This window comes from Lagopus muta, chromosome 2 (genome assembly GCF_023343835.1).
Source record: "Lagopus muta isolate bLagMut1 chromosome 2, bLagMut1 primary, whole genome shotgun sequence".
NCBI lineage: Eukaryota > Metazoa > Chordata > Aves > Galliformes > Phasianidae > Lagopus > Lagopus muta.
In genome coordinates, this window is record NC_064434.1 from 22,842,209 (window position 1) to 22,862,139 (window position 19,931).

Consider the following 19,931-nt stretch of genomic DNA (forward strand, 5'->3'; position numbering starts at 1 on the left):
TTGTTGCCATCCTTTTGATGAAAAAGGATAGGTCTTTTGATCACAGGGAAACGAGTCATTTCTCAGTTCTTTCCAGTTTGCTGCCAGTCATGTTCCTGGTACCAATACTGACCATTCCTTTGTCCTCCCTTTACTGCTTTGTCTCTTGCATACTTTCACTCCTGCCTCATCCAACAGTTTCTTTCTTTGCCATAGGTCATTGGTCTGCCTTTCAGGGGCTGTCTTGCAAAACACAGCTGACGCCAGTGTTCAGTCAATAGCAGTAAGTCAGGTAGAAGGAAGCCGAGAAAGAGTCTCTGAACTATCTCTATGCATGCGCATCTGTTCTGCACCAACCTGTTAAGGCTCAATTAATGTAAGTTGTTGCTGAACAGTTATTTCAGGTTGCCTCGTGGTTGGAAAGACTAATATAAATGGAATTCTGCAATTAAAAGACACAATGGCCTCAAAACAAAATTGCAAGCCAAAGAAATCTTCAAGCGCAGAGACAGATATACAGTATCTAGAGCAGAATCCAGTTCCATGAGAATGCCTTTGCTCTAACGTGTCTATTATAAATGTGCTTTGCTATGCTTTGCCTGTGGAGATCAGCGGCTCAGGCAGTGGAGATGAGTGGCTCAACTTAATGCTGGTGCTATTTCAGAAGCCTGAGACAAGTGGCTGTCACTGACAGGGGAAATTACAGGGGAAACCCTTGCCCTTTTGGAACAGCTGGGTGCCAGCCAGGACACCTTCCCAGTGCTGGACACATAGGGGTGAATCTTGACTCTAGCCAATACAGTCAGTAAAGTCTGAAAAGCAGTTCAGCTCTTCCTAAAGTAGGACCTTGTGAGTGACTGAATAAGTCACTTGATACGGCTGCACTGGCTGCTTCAAAGGAGCAATGGTAGATTAAAAAACGTTTAGGTTTCCCAACAGATAATGCCTGCAACTGCTCAGTTTCATAACCTGCATGACTTATCTGGCTTCTTCTAAGTGCTCTGTCCCTCTGAAGAGATAAGATCACACAGAAATTTTCAGAACACTTGTTTCTCACACAAACTGCTCCAACTTCTGGCAGCTTGACCCAAGCTTGCTTTGCTTCTGCAGGGTGACCCATTCTCTTTTTCATCATTCCTTTCATCAATGTCAGTCCTGGAAATGCACCTATCTCTTGTTTCAAAGGGTTTTCTGATAAAGAAGTATTCAGACTGCTGCTAAGAGCTGAGAGTGCTATTTATTACTCGCCTAACACCATGAGAGAGCTCTGACTTGAATTTTAGTACAAGAATTATGATATCTGCTACCACTTTTTTTCTAGTTTTGCTAAGATTCTTGGAGTTTTTGGTGTTCACCTGGACTGGGATCTCTCTTCTTCCTTCAGAGGAGCTCATCTGTTTCTTCTGATAATGCCACCAAGGTGTCCTTTTGCCAGGACAGAAGAAAAGAGACTGTCACAGAAAAGTCACTGGTGGCTCTGTTGGCTGCCTCAGTTCATTTGCTGTTGTTGCAGTGAGTGTGATCTAATGGAAAGCAGAACATTCTTATTATAGCAAGCTATAATTCACTGGCTGAACACTCAAGTGTATGCAGTCACCAGCACACGAGCTTTAGAGTAGCAGCTGGACCTAAATCTGTTTGCTACACTGTCCTCCCAGCTACATGGGAAAGAACTGTTTTTCCCAGTTCCTGAACTTCAGCAATTTCCATTTTGTGCTGAGATGAAAGCAGAAAATATTCTTGTAAACATTGTCCTGGAGCAGCCAAGAGATCAGCATTTAGGGCACTGGGTTGGGAGGCAGAAAATACATGTATGCACTCTCCTTCTCCTGTGGGAATAAATATTATGTAGTCCCTCTGGAACGAGCTCTGGCAGGGCAGACTAAGGAACCTTCGTATAGATTGGAGGTAGGGACCACAGATCTGGAACATGCCAACAAAGTTCCCACTGTGAGCCCAAAGGAGTTAAGCTGTTTGTCCTCCCTCGCCAGAGCTGTATCCTATTTGCTGTGGGCATGATGCTCTCTTGTGGTTGCCAGAATTGCATCCCACAGCTAAGAAAACTGTAACTGAGGAAAATGTTGTCTGCCTTCCTGTGTCACTGGACTGCGATGTTACTGACTCGGAGTCATTCAGCTCCCCATCACTGAACGCCTGCATGTTTTTCAGGTCGCTTTACCACCCTGTTGGGCTCCTCTCAAGTCACAGTTCACTCCCAAAGTGTTCGTGCAGAGATGGACAGGAGCTGAAGTAAGGAGGGCAGGCTGCCACTGACATTTTTTTACATGATATAACTGTCGTCTTTGCTTTTCCTCCTCTTTTTCCAACCCCAGCCTTCCCGTCTGAAATAAGAGTTTTATTCATAGAATCACAGAATCGCTCAGGTTAGAAAAGACCTTCAAGACCATCGAGACCAACCACGACCTAACCATACCACCCTAACTCTAACAACCCTCTGCTAAATCATGTCCCTGAGCACCACATCCAAATGGTTTTTAAACACATCTAGGGATGGTGACTCAACCACCTCCCTGGGGAGCCTATTCCAGTGCTTCACAACTGAGCACTTTACTTTCTGTAAAGAAGTTTTTCCTTTATCCAACCTAAACTTCCCCTGGCACAACTTGAGGCCATTTCCCCTCGTCCTGTCACCTGTCACCAGTGAGAAGAGACCAACCCTGCTCTCACTGTAAGCACCTTTCAGGTATGAAAGAGAGCAGTAAGGTTTCCCTTCAGCCTCCTCTTCTCCAGACCAAACAGCCTCAGTTCCTTCAGTCTCTCCTCATAGGGCATATTCTCCAAGCCCTTCACCGCCTTGTTGCCCTTCTTTGGATCTGCTCCAGCACCTTCCAGTCCTTTCTGTACTGATGTGCCTAAAACTGAACACAGCACTCGAGGTAAGGCCTCACCAATGCCGAGTACACGGGCAGGATGACTTCCCTAGTGCTGCTCACCACACCGTTCCTGGTACAATACAGGGTGTCAGGATTCCGGCTTCCCTCCTGGATTGCCCCTTTTATTGTCACCGAGGTCCCGCTAGGACACGCCATGTCCCGCACAGCGCAGCACGCGGCTCGTGTCCTTCCTGCTGCTGCCCTCCTGCGTCCCGGAGCCGCCATGGCGCCGCGCGGCGGGAGCAGCGCTCCGGCTTCTTCCTCAGGTTTGATTTCAGTTCGCTGGAGTAAGCAGCGCATCGCTGACATCAACCTCGGCTGAGAGAAGCCGAAGGGGTTCTCGGCTGCCTTATCGAAGCTCTGGAGCGCTGCCTTATCGAAGATGTTTTCACCGTGCAATCATCTTCATTTGAAAGATAGCCGTACCGGATGAGGGACGTGGCTAGTGGGCGTGGTGGTGATGGGCTGACAGTTGGACTAGATGCTCTTAGAGGTCTTAATAATTCCATGACTCTATCATTCTGTTATTTGTCCTTTTTCTGCTTTAGGGGATATTGCAGAAGGCAACATTATTCAGATTTTTTCTTTTTTGTTTAGATCAATTATAAGGAATTACCTCATGCATCAGTACAGGTTAGAGGGTGGTTTGATGGAGAGGAGCTTTGTGGAAATGGGCTTGGGGGTCCTGGTGGACAACAGATTGGCCATAAGCCAGCAGTGTGCTCCACTGGCTAAGAAGACCAGTGGGATCCTGGGGTGCATTAAAAGGAGTGTGGCCAGCAGGTCAAGGGAGGTGATTCTGCCCTTCTGCTCTGCGCTCGTGAGGCCACATCTGGAGTACTGCGTCCAGCTCTGGGATCCACAATTCCAAAAAGACAGGGATCTAGAGGAAGTCCAGCAGAGTGTGACAAAGATGATTAAGGGTCTGGAGCATCTCCCTTATGAGGAAAGGCTGAGAAATCTGGGTCTGTTCAGCCTGGGGAAAAGAAGACAGGGGGAATCTGGTTAATATTTATAAATTTCTAAAGGGAGGTGGGAGGCAAATGGATGAGGCCAGGCTCTTCTCAGCACTATGTATTGATAGGATAAGGAGCAATGACCTAAAACTTGAACGTGGGAAGTTCCATACTGACATGCAGAAGAACTTCTTTATGGTAAGGGTGATGGAGCACTGGAACAGGTTGCCCAGAGAGGTTGCGGAGTCTCCTTCTATGGAGATATTCAAAACCCATCTGGATCCCTACCTGTGTGACCTATTGTAGGGAACCTGCTTTAGCAGGGGAGTTGGACTTGATGATCTCTTGAGGTCTTTCCTAGCCCCACAGTTCTGTGATTCTCTATGTACCTTCAACAAATTCACTGTTTGGCTCAGAATAATCCCATATACAAATGGCAGAAGACAAAATCAGTCTTTTTCATTTCCTATGGGTTTTCGTGGCTGTGTTCATGTTGCTATATAGGTATTCTGCTTAATGATAAACAATGTCCTTCAGATGAGACACAATGCAATGTCATAGGTTTGGGTTGTATTTATTTTGGGAGCATTTTGCAAAAAAAAAGAAACACATTGATTTATAGACCTTTACACATTGGCATAACGGACACCATAAATCTGTGCAAGTCCTACAGGTATATTTTGGATAATTTAGGGGAAAAAAAAGCTTTCCCTAAGTGAATATTTCATTCATACTGCTTCACTGGTTTTGAAGGAAAATGATGGCATAGTCATTTCTGAAATACAGAATATATCTGGAATACAGAAAAATAAGTAATTTTTTGGACCCTTAAGTAACAAGGCAAATGCAGTAAGAAAGAACACAAGCAACGTTTACTTTACTCTGGCTTTTTTGTTTTTGTTTTTGTTTTGTTTTTTACTTTAATTATGCTGCCAAATAATGCATTTGGCAAGACTTGCTTCAAATCTTTGCTTTTTACACCATGGTTTATTTAGAAATACTTTTTAGCAGTTTTTTACACATAGATTCATGACTTGACTCCTGTACTTTGCTTCCGCAAAAACACCCCTGATAATTTTTATCTGCTCTACTTTAGCTCCCAGCAATCATTTACATATTTCTTTATTTTTTTTTTTTTTAACCCTTTATCACCACTTAGCATTATTATTTCCACTCCAGATACATGGACTATTTTGAAGATTCCAGCCAGATCATGAAGGATTTGCTGGAACAGAGACAAGTTCAAAGTAGTGATACTCTGTTAGTTTCTCTCTCTCTCTGTTTTTTTTTACAGACAAGCTACAGATGATCATTTTGCTGTCTGCTCTCAACAGATCAAGGATAGCATGTAGCTGTAAAGGACTAAGTTGGAAATTTAACATTTCTTCCCTGTTCCCCTCTCTGGATGCAGGGAGAACTCATCTAGAGGTGAGACATGGCAGTAGCACATTTTATGGCTTGGGCTCAGCAATACCACAGCAGCCTCATTTGCTGCTGAGGTGGGGACCTATGTGCTATGAGCTTTGACAAGGGGTCGGGGGAGAGACTTGCTCTTCCCATTCTGCACAACAGGAACAGGTCATAATCCCTCACAGGCTGCTGTGAACTTGATTATGTTTTTCCTTACAAAAAAATGGCCAAACTCTGCTTTGAGTAGGTGAATAACATATCCTATATTAAGTCTCCTTTTATAGCTTATGACTCTATACAAAGCAATTTCCTTAAGCTAAGCAAAGCAATGCTCTCCTTTTCTTCAGCAGCAGCACTAATCACACGAAAAAAAGAAATCTGACACCATTAAAGATTTAAGTACTTAAAGATTTTAAATACCTGAGGATCGCTGGAAAATGCTTTACAGACAACCATCAACATTCCATGCTTTCTAGACAGAAGTTCTGCATCTGTGATCCCTCAATCTTTTGCCTTCTGCTTCACACCATTAACGAGATGAAATATAAGTTGCATGCTCTAGGGATCTACTTATTCCCTAAGAACTTTTGCACCACTGTACTTGCACTGGTAAATTACCAGCCAGGTCATCATTGAGAGGTGACAACATTATATCCTACTACTGGGCCAAAGACAGACATCACCACTTTGAATAGACCTCTCCCCTGAAGGAAATGATGCTGATACTTAGCTTTTGAATTGTGTTCTTATGAGGATTTGAGATTAGGAAGGCTAATGTAAATTTGGAGCTAAGAAGAGATAATGTAGATTTGGATAATAGATTTATATAGGGTAAGTACAGTGATTTCTATTAATTATAATTTACAATTCAGCGCATCTTTTTGGATAAGGGCTTCAGCAAATTTGAGGCAGCCAGGGCTTGTTGGTACATTGGGATACCAACAGAAAGGCCACCTACTCTTGGACTGTCAGGCAGAGGATATCTGGGGTGCCCCGCAGTGTTGAAAATGGCATAAAATGCTATATTTAGGCCAATTAATCCCCTTTTACAGATTGTTCACAGATCAACATCTCACATCAGTTGAGATGGTGTTTACACCACCTGGGACAGCTGCTTAAGGCTGGCTGTTAGGACATGGGACCTTTGGAAAAACCACAGCAGATGAGTCCAGAGCATGTCAACTAACACTAGAGAGGTACATTAAAGCACTTGAGTCCTGGCTTTCAGACTTTTAGACTTGATGTGCAGGTGAGCATAACCGAAGGCAGATATCTTGTCAGATGTTAGGAACCTTGCTGATGCTCCAAAGGTGCATGATCCACAGAATCACACAATCATAGAATCATAGAATCATAGAATCACCAAGGTTGGAAAAGACCTAAAAGATCATCCAGTCCAACCGTTCACCTATTCCCAATAGCTCCCACTAAACCATGTCCCTCAACACAACATCCAGCCTTTCCTTGAACACCCCCAGGCTCGGTGACTCCACCACCTCCCTGGGCACATATAAATGTAAGTTCCTGAGGATCATCGTGTCAAACACCTGGATCCATACAGGATCACCCACCATTCAAACCCTATGTCCGAGAGCATTGTGCAAACACTCTTTGAACTCTGGCAGTTCAGCGCCGTGCCCACAGCCCTGTGCAGCCCGTTCCATGCCCACCACCTCTGGTGCAGCCCTGTCCCTCACCCCCAGCTGCCCTCCCCTGACGCAGCTCCATGCCGTTCCCTCAGGCCCTGTCGCTGTCACACAGAGCAGAGCTCAGCGCTGCCCCTCGGCTCCCGGTGAGGAGCTGCAGCCGCCATCAGGCCTCCCTCAGCTCCTTGCTCTGCGCTGAGCACACCGAGGGACCTCAGCACTCCTCACACCTCTCGACCTCCAGACCCTCCTCCATCTTTGTAGCCCTTCTTTGGACACTGTAATAGCTTTATGTTCTTCTTATATTCTGGTGCCCAAAATTGCATGCAGGTCACGTTCTTGTTCAGCAGTCTCATCAAGCTGTCTTGGACATCCACAGAATGGCAAATCATGCTTTGAAGAAAACTCTTCTTGTCAAAACTCAGGGAACACTTTTCAATACATCAAAACCTCTCAAAAGGTACAACTTAATTGCCTTTTAGAATTGTGACTAATTTTTTCCCCTCAAAACTTAGATGCTTTTATTTCCTCTGATGTTACTCATACAATGAAAAGGAAAATATGCCAGATTGCTCATCACGCATCCACTCTGTTATCTTTTCTTGTAAGGCATTTGAATGATGAAAAATGACTGTGAAATGCTTTGTTAAAAAGAAAGGTTTTTTTCCTTGTGAAAGAAATGAAAAAGATAGGATACAAGTGGTACCAGCGTCATCCTGCGTAGCTCACCATGACCGTGGTTTGACAGCCAGCGTATGACAAACATGCCAATGTTACCAATTACCAATTAGCTGGTATGGAAGAGGTGATCGGCATGGGGCTTGGAATACAAAGGATATTTAAACTGCAGCCAGGGGTTAGCCTGATAGAAAGACAGTCGCAGAGATACAAACGGACTTGACAGCAAAATTAATTCATTCTATGTGTCAACAGTTTTATTTGAAGCATACAATGAAAAATACTGACATGCTGTTTTATTCCACTTAACAACTGCTGCACCACACATTTTAATTTTTAAGTAGTAACATTCTCACATTACATATATAGATTTTTCTGTTGAAATATGTTCCCATGTGTTATCACAGTTCATCCTTACAGTGTATAATTAGAAAACCTATTTGTATAGCAGTATGTCTAACACTTACAAGCCAGGGAAATGTTTTACACAAATAAATTATCTTTTTTAACTTGTTGACAACAAAACTGCCAAGGCAGCAGCCAGTGTAACACCCAGTGTATCTAAAAGTGTGTGCTCCCATTCTTACCAACTGAGATTTATGATGTATTCCTTGTAAATTTACTGTCTAGATTTTTACTGAAAATTTAATTTCCATTGAGAAACCAATGAACACACCAGTATTTTGCATGGCAAAACACATCTGATGTTATCTGAATCTCTCACTCAAGCTGTACAGAATTGCATGTATTTTCATTTGTCTTTTTGGGAACTACTGGGAATAGAGCTCTTAGCAGTGCCACATTTTAAAAATAAGCACCTGTGACTCATTGTTCACCCCTCTTTTTCCAACAGGCATTCCAGATTATGACCTTTTCTTTACCACAGCCACCAGCAAAGAGGTTTTCTTTGTTTTGTTTTTTTAATTAGATTCGCAGATGAGCTTTTATGAACTGTATGCATCTGTGCACCATAAGCAGCTGCTTTGGTTGCTTGTGAGAGAACCACTCAATAATGGACAAAAAAAAAAAAAAAAGAAAGAAAATAAAAAGGGACGAGATTCTCCTCCTGCATGGAGGAATCAGAGTACAAATCTGTTCATGAAAATATTTTTGATTAATTACACAAAGCAGATCTTTGACAAAAGGATGAGAAGATTCATAGCAAAAATGCCAGGAAACTGTTGAAGGACTATTGGCTTCAGCTGCATTCTCCAAGCAGGTAGATTCAGAACTTGAAAAATATTTCCTGGCTTGGGTAAGCCCAGGTTACACTAAGTTGAAAATTCTATTCCACTGAGAATGGAAATTACAGTCAATAGAAAACTGAAACTTGGTTTTCATAAGAAACGTTGGCCAATTTCAGTTATGTAACAAAAGCTGCTTGTGGAAAGGTGTGTGTTGAAGCAGATATTTCCTTTCAGCATGTATTTCTCACACATCCTTGAGAAATGGCATCAAAATCTAAATCTCCTGACTGTGCTAAGGGGCTCCATCTTCTGCTTTCCACTGTCTGGATCTTCTTGCATCTCCAGTCCTGTGTGTTGCACAAAAAAACGCAAAGCCTACACAGGATTTCACTGGGGAAATCATGTCTGTGTATGGTCAATGTAGGTATTTGAATGGTAATATAGAATGTTGACCTGATACCTCCATGTTGGCCTTTATTATATATTAATTCTTATGTACTCATGCATTTAGTTCTTGTAATTTATGTTTCCAAACATTAATGCATGAGAACATATACAATACATACATATATATATATAGACACATATATAAGAGGCCCCACTGTATTCAAAATGAGATATGTACTCATACAACTATATTTATGATTGCCAGGTTTGCAGCTACAAACTTATTTTTGTTACTATGCAAAAAGTGCCCCCAAACCCATCATGGGTTTTGAAAGAGTTAAAGCTGTAGGATCAGTGAATCTAGGCTTAAGAATAATATAAAGGATGGCCATCAGTCATTTAATTAATCACGTACTTTTTCCTTCAAGAACTGCCATTTAAAAATCTCAACACACAGCACTTTTTAACACCTGGTAGTTTTGGTTGATGCTAATTTTCACCACTCCCCTCTCTGACCAGCTAGAAGTTGGCACTTAAGCTTAGTGGACTCTTGACTCATCCACAGATGGTCTTACAGGTTAACTTCAGGAATGGTCATGGTCTCATCATAGTGGTTAAGAACTATGCACAAAATCTCCCTTTCAGCACTGCTTTTCAGCAGTAAGCTCCTCACTCATAACCTTACAACACACTCTTCCATACATTACTATATATACCATTACTATAGCATTAAAGAAGATCCCTGTAGTGTTTTAGCAACCTGTGTCTCGTATAGTCGGAAGTTCTACCATACTTAATATCACTGTAAACAGTACTTCCTAAACTGCATTTAAGGTTTTCTTTTTGGGATACACAATATTTCAAATTCAACTGAGATTTTCTTATTAAATATTTGGAGATTGAAAATATGGTACCGAACAATGAAAGAACACCGTCCCATAACACGTAACATACAAACCACTTCTTACAGTTCTAACAAAATGAGATTGTACATAAAAATGTCACAATTAGCTCAGTACGTTGGTATGATCAGAAAAATATTAAGTTCAGCTGATACTGTCACATACTAAGGACCAAATCCTGGCTCAATGTGCAGTTGAAGCCTAAACAGATGTTTACAGAAAACAATGAAAATACAAAGCCACACTCAAGTGCCATAATGACAACAGTGTCTTTTATTCATCTACCTAAGATTCTTTGCCTATGGTATGTACCTGGTTTGTGCAATGGAAGAAACACGTGGCCAGCGGTGCTTGACTCCTGTCCTAGGACACTTCCCTATAGATTTACTGTGGCCAAGGGCGGTGAGGGCTGAGAGGTCAATCTTCCCTCTGGATATGACAGTTTTGCAGGCATCTATATGTATTGTTCTGCCAGAATTTGGCCAAGAGTTTTAAATCCTATACATCTTATTCAATAGTCCCAGTGAAGTCAATGGAACTTTTTTTTTGTGAGTAAGATGAAAAGGATTTGGCCCCCAGTGTTTTTAACCCTTTAAGTAGTACGAGAGTGGTTTCATTGCACTTAGCCCATCATTCACAAATAAGTTTATATCCAAGACCAGAAGATTGGTGTTGAAGTACAGAAAGCGTCGGTTCACAAAAGAGAAAAACATGCAGCAACATCTGACTACTAACATCATTTGGGACCTGAGTTCCTAAAGGGAAAAAAGAGATGCTTGCATGACAGAATTTTATCCCATATTTATCTGAGACAAAATGATTATTTATTCAGTTCTTAAATACCTTCTTAATGGGTACCGTAGAAGCATGAAAAAACTAGCATATATATACAGATATAAATGAATTTGTCTCTTCATTGATCTGGATGTCTAAGCAACTATAGTTATAGTATTACAATTTGGCAAAAAAATTATTGGAGCAGAAGGATTTTTCAAAGAGCATCTTAAATACTTTCATATGGAACACGAGATCATGACTTTGAGAAAGGAGAAATGTTGCTCTCATCCATTAGAATGTTTTTGACTAGAGGGGGCAGGACCAGTATATCTGTGTTTAAAACACAGTAATCCTACTCTGTTACACAATGCCATGCTTTCTTCTGCGACTGGATTTGAATTATTACTCATTTGAATTAGACAAGGATAACTATATGCAAATCAAATTAACCAAAACAAACTGACTGGTACTCTGATTACAGGTCTTTGTAATGCAGTGTATTCTAATAGCATGCAATACTCAGAAATTGAATTTGGGATTTAAATTTCTGCAGTCTGCAGGATGCAGATGTGGATTCTTAGTTAGAATTGGAAAACAGGATCGAGTACCATTCAGTGTAATTGCAAAGGACAGCATGAATTACTTCATCCCTAACAAACTGTGTCATGCTCAGTATGGAGTTGTAACAAAGCTACAAAGTACTGAGTAGGAGAGTCCTTTAAATGCTTGTCTCAGCAAAGTCTGTACACACAGGCAATTTTACAGCACTTCTCTTTTGCAAATGAAATAAACTGTTGCACATGTTGAGTGAATTGTTACCCTTTTTGTTATACTAAATCATTTTATTATCTAACTTTACTTCTTCTCAAACAGAAGGATGTAAGCATATTATACTGACAGCAGTCCTTTAGAATCAAATTCACCAGGGACTCTGTGGGCTGCATATCCCTTTGACTACACAAATACCTCCAGTGTCCATTGAGATTAGGAAAAAAGTTCTTGGAAATTACTCTGAGTTAATCTAGCCTTTGGAAAATGTGCCTAAGAGCTCCTCAAAACATAAATAGGGCTCTAGCAAAGAATTCAAAAGGAGATACTTAATGATACATCAAGAAAAATGTTTGTGTGATGTTGTGCCTACACCTGGTAAGAAAAGTGTTAAGATCTCTCGGTTACTATTAAGGAATGTCTCATTGATTTCATCCAGCTTCCCGTGATTCATGGCTTTCCACACATCTATCCTACGCTTAAAAGCAGTCTTCATTTAATCTTTGTTCATCACCTCACAGGGAAATTTTCTTTTTCAGAACAGTAGAGTAGGAGAGATGCTCCATGCACTTTCTCCATCCTGAGATACCATGTAGCCCTCGGTGCCTCCTGGCATGAACTCAGTTTCCAGATTTTGTCCCTGTTGTGGCACCTCCTGGCTTCTGGCATGGGCCTTCTCACAAGAGAAGACAACCCAGAGGCACATTTCTACAAAGGTGGGGTAGAATAGGGGAAAAGGAGACACACTGGATGGCCTTCATGTCTTCCATCCGGAGCAACAGGAGAGTCTCCCTGGCATGAGGAGGAGGAGGAGGTGTTTGTCTGCTCCACGGTGTACACATGGAGGCCAGGAGAGCAACGTAGCACCCAAGGAAGACCTCGGGGCTGGACATAATGCTTACAGAAGCTCATGTATTTTGTGGATTCTGGTCTTGAAAGCCATGTCACAGCATCAGATAAGAGAATTAAAGGCTCTCATGCAGAAGATAGGGATCTCTTACTAGCTTCTGAAGAAGAAAAAGTTTTGACAAATTTTCTGTGAATATCAGTGCTCCAAAAAGTAAAGTATGCACATGCTATATGCAGTTTTTTTGTTTTTTTTTTCCTTTTTTCTTTTTTTTTTGTTTTTTTTTTTTTTGTTTCTCAAAATATAAAAAGCTTAAAAAATAACAAAACTGACCAATTTTATGTTGACATGGCACATTTCTAATTTCTGTTGAGATTTATTGCTACCAACATTTGACTTTCATTTTGAGTTCAGAAAGCATTTGAAACTCAGTATTAAAAAAAGCCTCACAACAATCTTCTGAAGCAAATTTATCTCTATTTTACAGGTTAAGGAAATCAAGGCACAAAGAAAGTGTGATTTGCCACAGATTACCCAGTGAGTCAGTGGCAAAGTCAGGAGCAGAATGAAATTCTCTCTGCAGTTATGGCTTAACTCTCTTCCTGCTAAGTAAATTGATCTTTTCCCTAATAGGTTGTTTTACAGCACATGTCCTGAAGGTCATGAAAACTGGCAAATTTGCAGTGTTAATACTGTTGCAAAGTCAATTGGTTTTTTTTTCTGTATAAGCTCATAAATGCTACTTAAAGGGTTAATTATACTGCTATGCTGGTAAACATTTGTACTGGTTGCTGGTTTGACCAAGATTTAAATACTGACTGGTACAGAAGAGACTGAGCTTGCTCTGGACTCCCTTGTCTTGGTGTTGGGCATGGATATAGTACAACAGGATACTCCCACAGTGGCTTCAGGCAGCTCGTCTTCCTCCGTCCACTCATTGAGATCTGGGTTATAGCACTGAATACACTTCTTATATTTTTTCTCTACCTCATTCCAGCCCCCCACTAAGTAAATTTTCCCATCCAGCATTGAAGCGCCGGCTGTGCTAACTCCAGTTTGAAGGGGTGCCACATAACTCCACTGCCCCGTGTAAGGGCTGTAACACTCCACAGGAAGGACGTCGATCCTTTCCCCTCTCCCCCCCAGCTGTGACCCACCCATGACATAGACCCTCTCCAGCAGGGACACGGCACAGTGCCACCCCCGAGGGGTGCTAAGGCTGGACTTATCCTGCCAGCTATCATTGCTGGGGTCATACATGCACACCGAACGAGAGTAAGCATTATTAATGTACCCTCCCGTGACCAGGATCCTACCATCCACCACGGCACTGGCATGGCAGCACCGGGGCACCTCCAGGGGTGCCTTCATCTGCCACTGATTAGTTGCAGGCACGTAGCACTCCATCGAGGAGAGACAACCCTCCAAGTTGCGACCGCCCACTGCAAACAGGAGGCCATTGAACACATTCAGGCTGAAGTGGGTACGCTTCTGATTCATATTTGCCAGGTGAATCCAGGTGTTGAAACGAGGATCGTATCTACAAGGGCAAAAACAGAGAGTGACCATCTCATGTGCAGCTCTGGTACATTCCGCAGTCCTATGTCTGTCCCCCTACTGCTGTGGTTGAGGAATGCTAAATCAATAATGTGCAGCTACGTTTTTAGCCTGGTAGAAGTCAATGGAATGAAACTGCCATCCCTGCTTAAATTTCCAAATACATTTAGTTCTTTATTGGAGGAAAATGTGTTTATGCCATTCACAATCAGTATTATTTAAATAAAACAAATCTGACTCTTCTGAAAACTGAGTTTGTGTAATAAACTCTTCGTAATCAGAAAGTGATACTTTTAAAATACAGTAGAAATTGTAAAATTTTGCAATTTAAGCCTACTGAAAAGCTGTCAAAATGGATTCAGAGTTTTAAAAAGCATTGAGCGGTGATTTGTATTAGCACCTTCTTAGTACTTTCTAAATGGTGTTTCCTTCTGCCACTTCTGCCAATTAAGATCTATGTGGAGAGAACATCTTTGCTTCCTAACACTATATCTATCTTAAAGAACATCCTCTGTCTTTGACTATTCAGTAAGCAGTTGTGAAGTAGCAAATAGAAAACTACATTTCCTTAGGGCAAGGGGTTTTGTAAGGTAGATTGGTAGACCCTTACATTTTTCCTGTTGCGTGCTGAGTGGATCAGCGAATGAGGAAAAGACTATGGGAGAGCAAACAATAACTGTTAGTTGTTATACATTATTATTGGTAAAACTCTGAAAGCAAGTGCACATACGTATTCATATTAATTAGCATTGCCAAAGTTAATGGCAGAAGAGGGATTGGAACACTGAGCAGACCACAAGAATTCCACCACTCCTCCACACAACCCAGGTATGCACCAAGCACATGACTTGATAGAATTTGAGGCATAGCTCAGAGGCAGAAGCTTGGAGAGCAACAGTGTAATCTCCTTTAGGTAATATATTTTCTTCTGATAAATTAGATTACAATAGAAATGATCTAGATAACTTCCCTTTTTCATTAATTTTATATGTTGGTGGTCCTCTTTGGGAGATGTTATCTGAATGGAATGTTCTTTTCTGGGAGTAGAAAAGGAAGCACTGTTGGGCTGCATGTTTGTATTGTGTGTCCATAGTCTGTTACTAGATAGAAGGTGAATTTTTTCAACTCCTGCTTCAAGCTACTATGTGCCACTAACTTTTAGGCTAAGCTATTTAAAAACCATCACCATTCATTTGACTAGTACGTGTTAGATTATGCACAAGTGATAGTATTTGCTATCGCTTGTGCAGTTCTTGGATGACTACAGATAAGAACTGTAAGCAAGGTATTGTTTGGAGTGTCTTGTACAAGAGACATTCAGCCTTCATTGTTTCTAAGCTCTTCATAAATCAAAAGCTAAAAGATATGAAATGCATCGTGAGAGATGTTAAAAATACAAGTGGTGGTGCATAGAAAGTCAGAATTATAATATTTTTCAGAGTTTTCTGTGAGGCATCATCAGCTCTTGGAATTTAAAGTCTCATCTGATCTAATGCATTGCAGTGCTACTTCAGAACCTCCCTTATTAATTTCTCACTTCCTCACTTCTCATTGTGCATCATGGTGAAGCTATTGTGCATTTCAGTTGCACTGTTTTGTTCACTCAAAATTTAATAAAGAATAGCACCTATAGCTCCTCCACCCCATCTTTCCACGTGTCTGATCTGATCGCGCTGCACGTCACAGTTCAGCTTGGCCTATCTCCCTGCACTGTGTGGAGTAAATAAGTATTGTTAAAAACAAACAAACAAACAAACAAACAAAGGAGTTACCTGCAGAAATTGCTGACCGCATGCTTGGCTTGGTTCCTGGCATCATTCTGGTCTTCCCCGCCGGCCACGTAAAGAAATCCATCCATCACCGTCACGCACTGGTTAAAACTTTTAGCGGGCATTTCACTAAGCTTCTTCCATCCATTTTCAGGATCTCTGTATAAGATGTCTCTGCTGAGAGACTTCTCTGTTAGAGCAGGGCGTCCCCCAACGGTAACTAGCACTCTGAAACCTCCACGAATTCTTGTTCTTCTAGACTGAAGTGTATTCTGATGATAGGGAAGCAAGTGATAGTTCATGGCATCTACCAGGAGCTTATGGCAATCTGCATCTTGCATCATTCTTGGAACAGTTTGGACATAATTGACAAGGTCTTGAGCTGAGATAGTACCAAAACGAATGTTACCTAAGAGATCAGCAGCAAACTTTACTCTTTTTTGGTCAAATTCCAGCCATTTTATTGCAATCTGGAATGCAACAATTTCAGAAGGCAACTGCAAGTCATCATCTGCAAGAAGTTCATTAATCTGATCAAAAGTAAGTTTTAAGAACTGATCTGTTTCTGAAAATTCAATGAAGTTGTCTCTAATAAATTTGTGTGCAGCTTCCTTGGTTGTTTTCAGTCCATACGTTTCTGCAATATTGGCAATGTACATACAATTCTCAACACTGATTTCTTGGGTTAGAAAATCACAGCACATCTTTACAAGGGTGTGAATCTGAAGATAAATGGCTGTGGAAATAATACTACCTATCGTATAAAGTGAGAGAGTGAGCTTTCCAGTGTAAGCATAGGTGATAACAGTAGCCAGACCCAATGGAGATACATCATTGAGGTCTACTCTCTGAGTGGACGGATCTTTCTTTAAGATGTTGTGAAAGTAGTCACTGATTGAAGCCATCACCACCTTATGAACACTGAAAGATTTGGTTTTGGTACTGATAGTCAAGTCACAAAGAAAATTCTCTAGTCTCATTCTGCTTAGACCTTCCAAGAGGTTTGGGCTGTATGACGGGTCAGAAACTTCAGACGAGACGCAGCTGAAACCATTGCCTCCATCCAGGAGTCCATTCAATCCATTTAGTTTGCTGAGGGGGCCATCTTCCACAATGATAGTCATTTCACTGATACCTGCTGCTTTGTTCTTCTTCACGTTCTTCTTCTTAGGTGCCATGACTGCAATGAAATATTACAGCCAAGAGCTCGCTAAAAATAAATTGAAAATGTTTAGAGCTGCACTGCAGTTGTGAAATTTAATACCCGAGTGATTATGCAACAAATCTAATCGTTGTCAATACATACAAAGGCCACAAAACCAAAATACACAGGGTAGTCTATCTGCCTATTAACTGTTGTACTCTCCTGGATGGTAATGCAGCTGCTTATCTGTAACAATGCACGTTCAAATTATAAAGAATACATCACAAGTAATTACACAATCCCTTTTCTTTTTAATAATGAGATGAAAATAGTAATTATCGTCAACACATTCAAAGAGTTAAACTCTCTTCCTAATAAACATTAAATGAGTATGCCAGAGTGCACAGTTCTGAAATGAGCCAGGTTCTAGATCCGAAGTATAAGAAAAATATGGGCCCCTACTTCTGTTCATCCTCGCTGCAGGACTAATATAGATTTACAGGTAAGTGAATTCAGAGTGTAACCAGGAAATACTGAGAGTGGGGAAATTCTTAAGGAGATGGTAACATAAAAGATAAAGTGAATTACAGGTAAGATCTTATGTTGATTTTAAATTTAAAATCTGTTCCAAATTGCTTCAACTTTTTATAATTTATGAGGCTGATGATCTTCTATTTCCCATGTCAGATTTGCAAATATCTTCTACTCACAGACCCTCTCTCTGCTTCTTGTTGTCTGTAATTTGAAATGGCTATAATGTTATTTTTAGGATTTTCTGGAGATTGAGGGAGAAGAGATGCTGTCTAACTTTTATCTGAAAAAAAGTCACGCATATTTTGAATTTGAATTACACTTATCAACTCTGGACAAGTTCCAGTTCTTGCTGAAATGAAGAGCCTGGTTTTTGTCAAACACAAGCGATGTGATCCTTAACCAGTTCTCAAAGGAGCTTCCTAAATATATATCTATGTGTGCAAACACAAACTGAAGGAAAGTGCTGATCTTCAGTAACAGAGTTAAAACGGAATTGCTGAGATCAGCGTTCCAATACATACAACAGGTATAACATTTATCTTTGATACAGCCATTGATTTTAAAACAACTCACTTAAGCTGGTTTTCTTTGTGACCTTTGTGCTCATAGCAGACAGAGCACAGAGAAATGCTAATTCACGATAAAACATTCTGGATCGTTTCAGATCAACTTAAAAAAAGTTTGACCACATTTCAATCTGAAGTCTCAGCACACTGATTTTCCCTTAAGTGCACAGCACATTAAAAAAATGGTGATTTAATTTTAGAAAGGAATGGTTGCTGCCTGTGAGTACCAGGCATTTTTTTCTTCTTCTGCTGGGTGACGACTGCGTGCAGAGCAGGAGAGGGAGAAGGCCATGTGTGCTGGAAGTGTCAGTGTCAGCGCGTGCTGACGTCAGCTGCAGTCCCCAAATGTCTGGGTGCCAGCACTGGGGTCAGCTGCTCCCCGCCTCCCCCCCTCCGGCTGCATTCCAGAAGCTGCATCTGTTGAGAGCTATCAGAGTCACCTCCAGGAATAGCAGCCTCCCAGCAGCTTGCCATTTTAAGACAGGTTCAATCGGAGGTGCATCTGGTGCTTTAGTCCACTTGGTTGTTGAATGCAACTTTTTGCAACAAAACTATGCTGTCTGCCCTGCAATGTATAATCGTTGACATAGAATAAAAGCAAAACAGAACCATTGGGTGTCTTTGGACATACTATTAGCCACAGGTTTATTGCTGGCAAGGCAATGTATTATTTTGGCAGACAGACTTGTAGTTCTACAAATTTTTAGAGGCCCATAACTTAAGCATTCCAATAAATACATCACTTAATGTTTATTGCTTCACTTGTAGAGCTTATTTAAATACTGTATTCCTTGTAGACCTTATTTAAATATTCAAAGCATGTGTTTAATTTGTTAAAAAAGTCCACTCTCCAAAGTTTTTTTCCTGAAAATTACTTTTCCATCAGCAGCAATTGCACTGGCTACCTCAGTGCATAAACGCACAGGCAACAGGAAATTCAGAACCAGCGAATCAAACCAAACAAACCTGTTACAACTCCTTGTTGCTGAGCTTTGAAAGCCCTGGATGATTTTCTTTCCTATAGCTGTTTGCCTTCACCTGATTTACTTTAGATTAACAACAACTCATGCCAAAGGACGCTGACGGTCCCCAAACAGCACACTCAAACACACGACCTTCCCCCCTTTAATATGCTATCTTCTAAACGCTATCAACGTGAGGAGTTAAAAACCCCTTACCCTCCTCAGAAATAGGTTGTCTCAGAGCTGTCCAAGACGCTGTCAGTGAAATTGACTCTTCCTAGGAAAAATGAGAAGACAAAGACAGGAAAGGTGGTAAAAAGAAGAGAGGAAGATCAGAGGCCACCTGGTAAGTCCCAGCTTGTGGTTTCTACTGTGACCCTTTGCTGTCACAGCGAGCAAAAGAGACCGCAGCCTGAGCTCGAGTGCTCTTTAAAATGACCCCTCCTCTCGGTGCCTCGCTCCCTGCCTCTGCCCAGACACAGGCATTAAGTTTCCCCAGTCTGCCCAGCCTTCAGAAACCAGGGGGGCAAACACGGACAACTGTCATGTTCAGGGTCGAGGCAGGAGGGGAAGGTGAAGATGACATATCCACACCAGGTAATGCTCGTGCCAGGTAAGCGTAGGGAGACCATCAGATTACCCTGCTTTGGGTGCCTGGGCTCCCTGAGCACTGCTTGGCGATGGTGACATCTGAGGGTGGGCTGTGCAAAAGCCAGTGTGCTCTGTGAAACAAACATCTGAAATAACCAGCGGGAAACAGAAAGAAGCTGGCACACTTCAGTTCCATGTTTTGTTGCACTGAGCTGCTTACCTCTGGGCAAAGGGAAGGAAATGGACTGATTTGGGGATTCACAGTCATGTCCTGTTTATCAGGTAGGTCACTGCTCCCACGAAAGCTTGCCTTGGCTTTCAAGGATGCTGGCTCACATCTCCTGATACATTTCCACAAAGGTTTGAACTTTGAATCC

General features: G+C 41.5%; 1 protein-coding gene across 1 annotated transcript; it reads right to left on the reverse strand.

Annotated features, from left to right (window-relative positions):
* Nucleotides 1-7,794: 7,794 nt before the first annotated feature.
* KLHL31 (kelch like family member 31) lies at nt 7,795-19,376 on the reverse strand. Its single transcript, XM_048936087.1, has 3 exons — nt 19,180-19,376; nt 15,761-16,967; nt 7,795-13,971 (listed from the first exon to the last, which is right to left on the reverse strand). Exons 2-3 carry the CDS (start codon nt 16,933-16,935, stop codon nt 13,239-13,241), a joined length of 1,908 nt encoding a protein of 635 aa, XP_048792044.1. The 5' UTR covers nt 16,936-16,967; nt 19,180-19,376; the 3' UTR covers nt 7,795-13,238.
* Between the last annotated feature and the right edge of the window lie 555 nt (nt 19,377-19,931).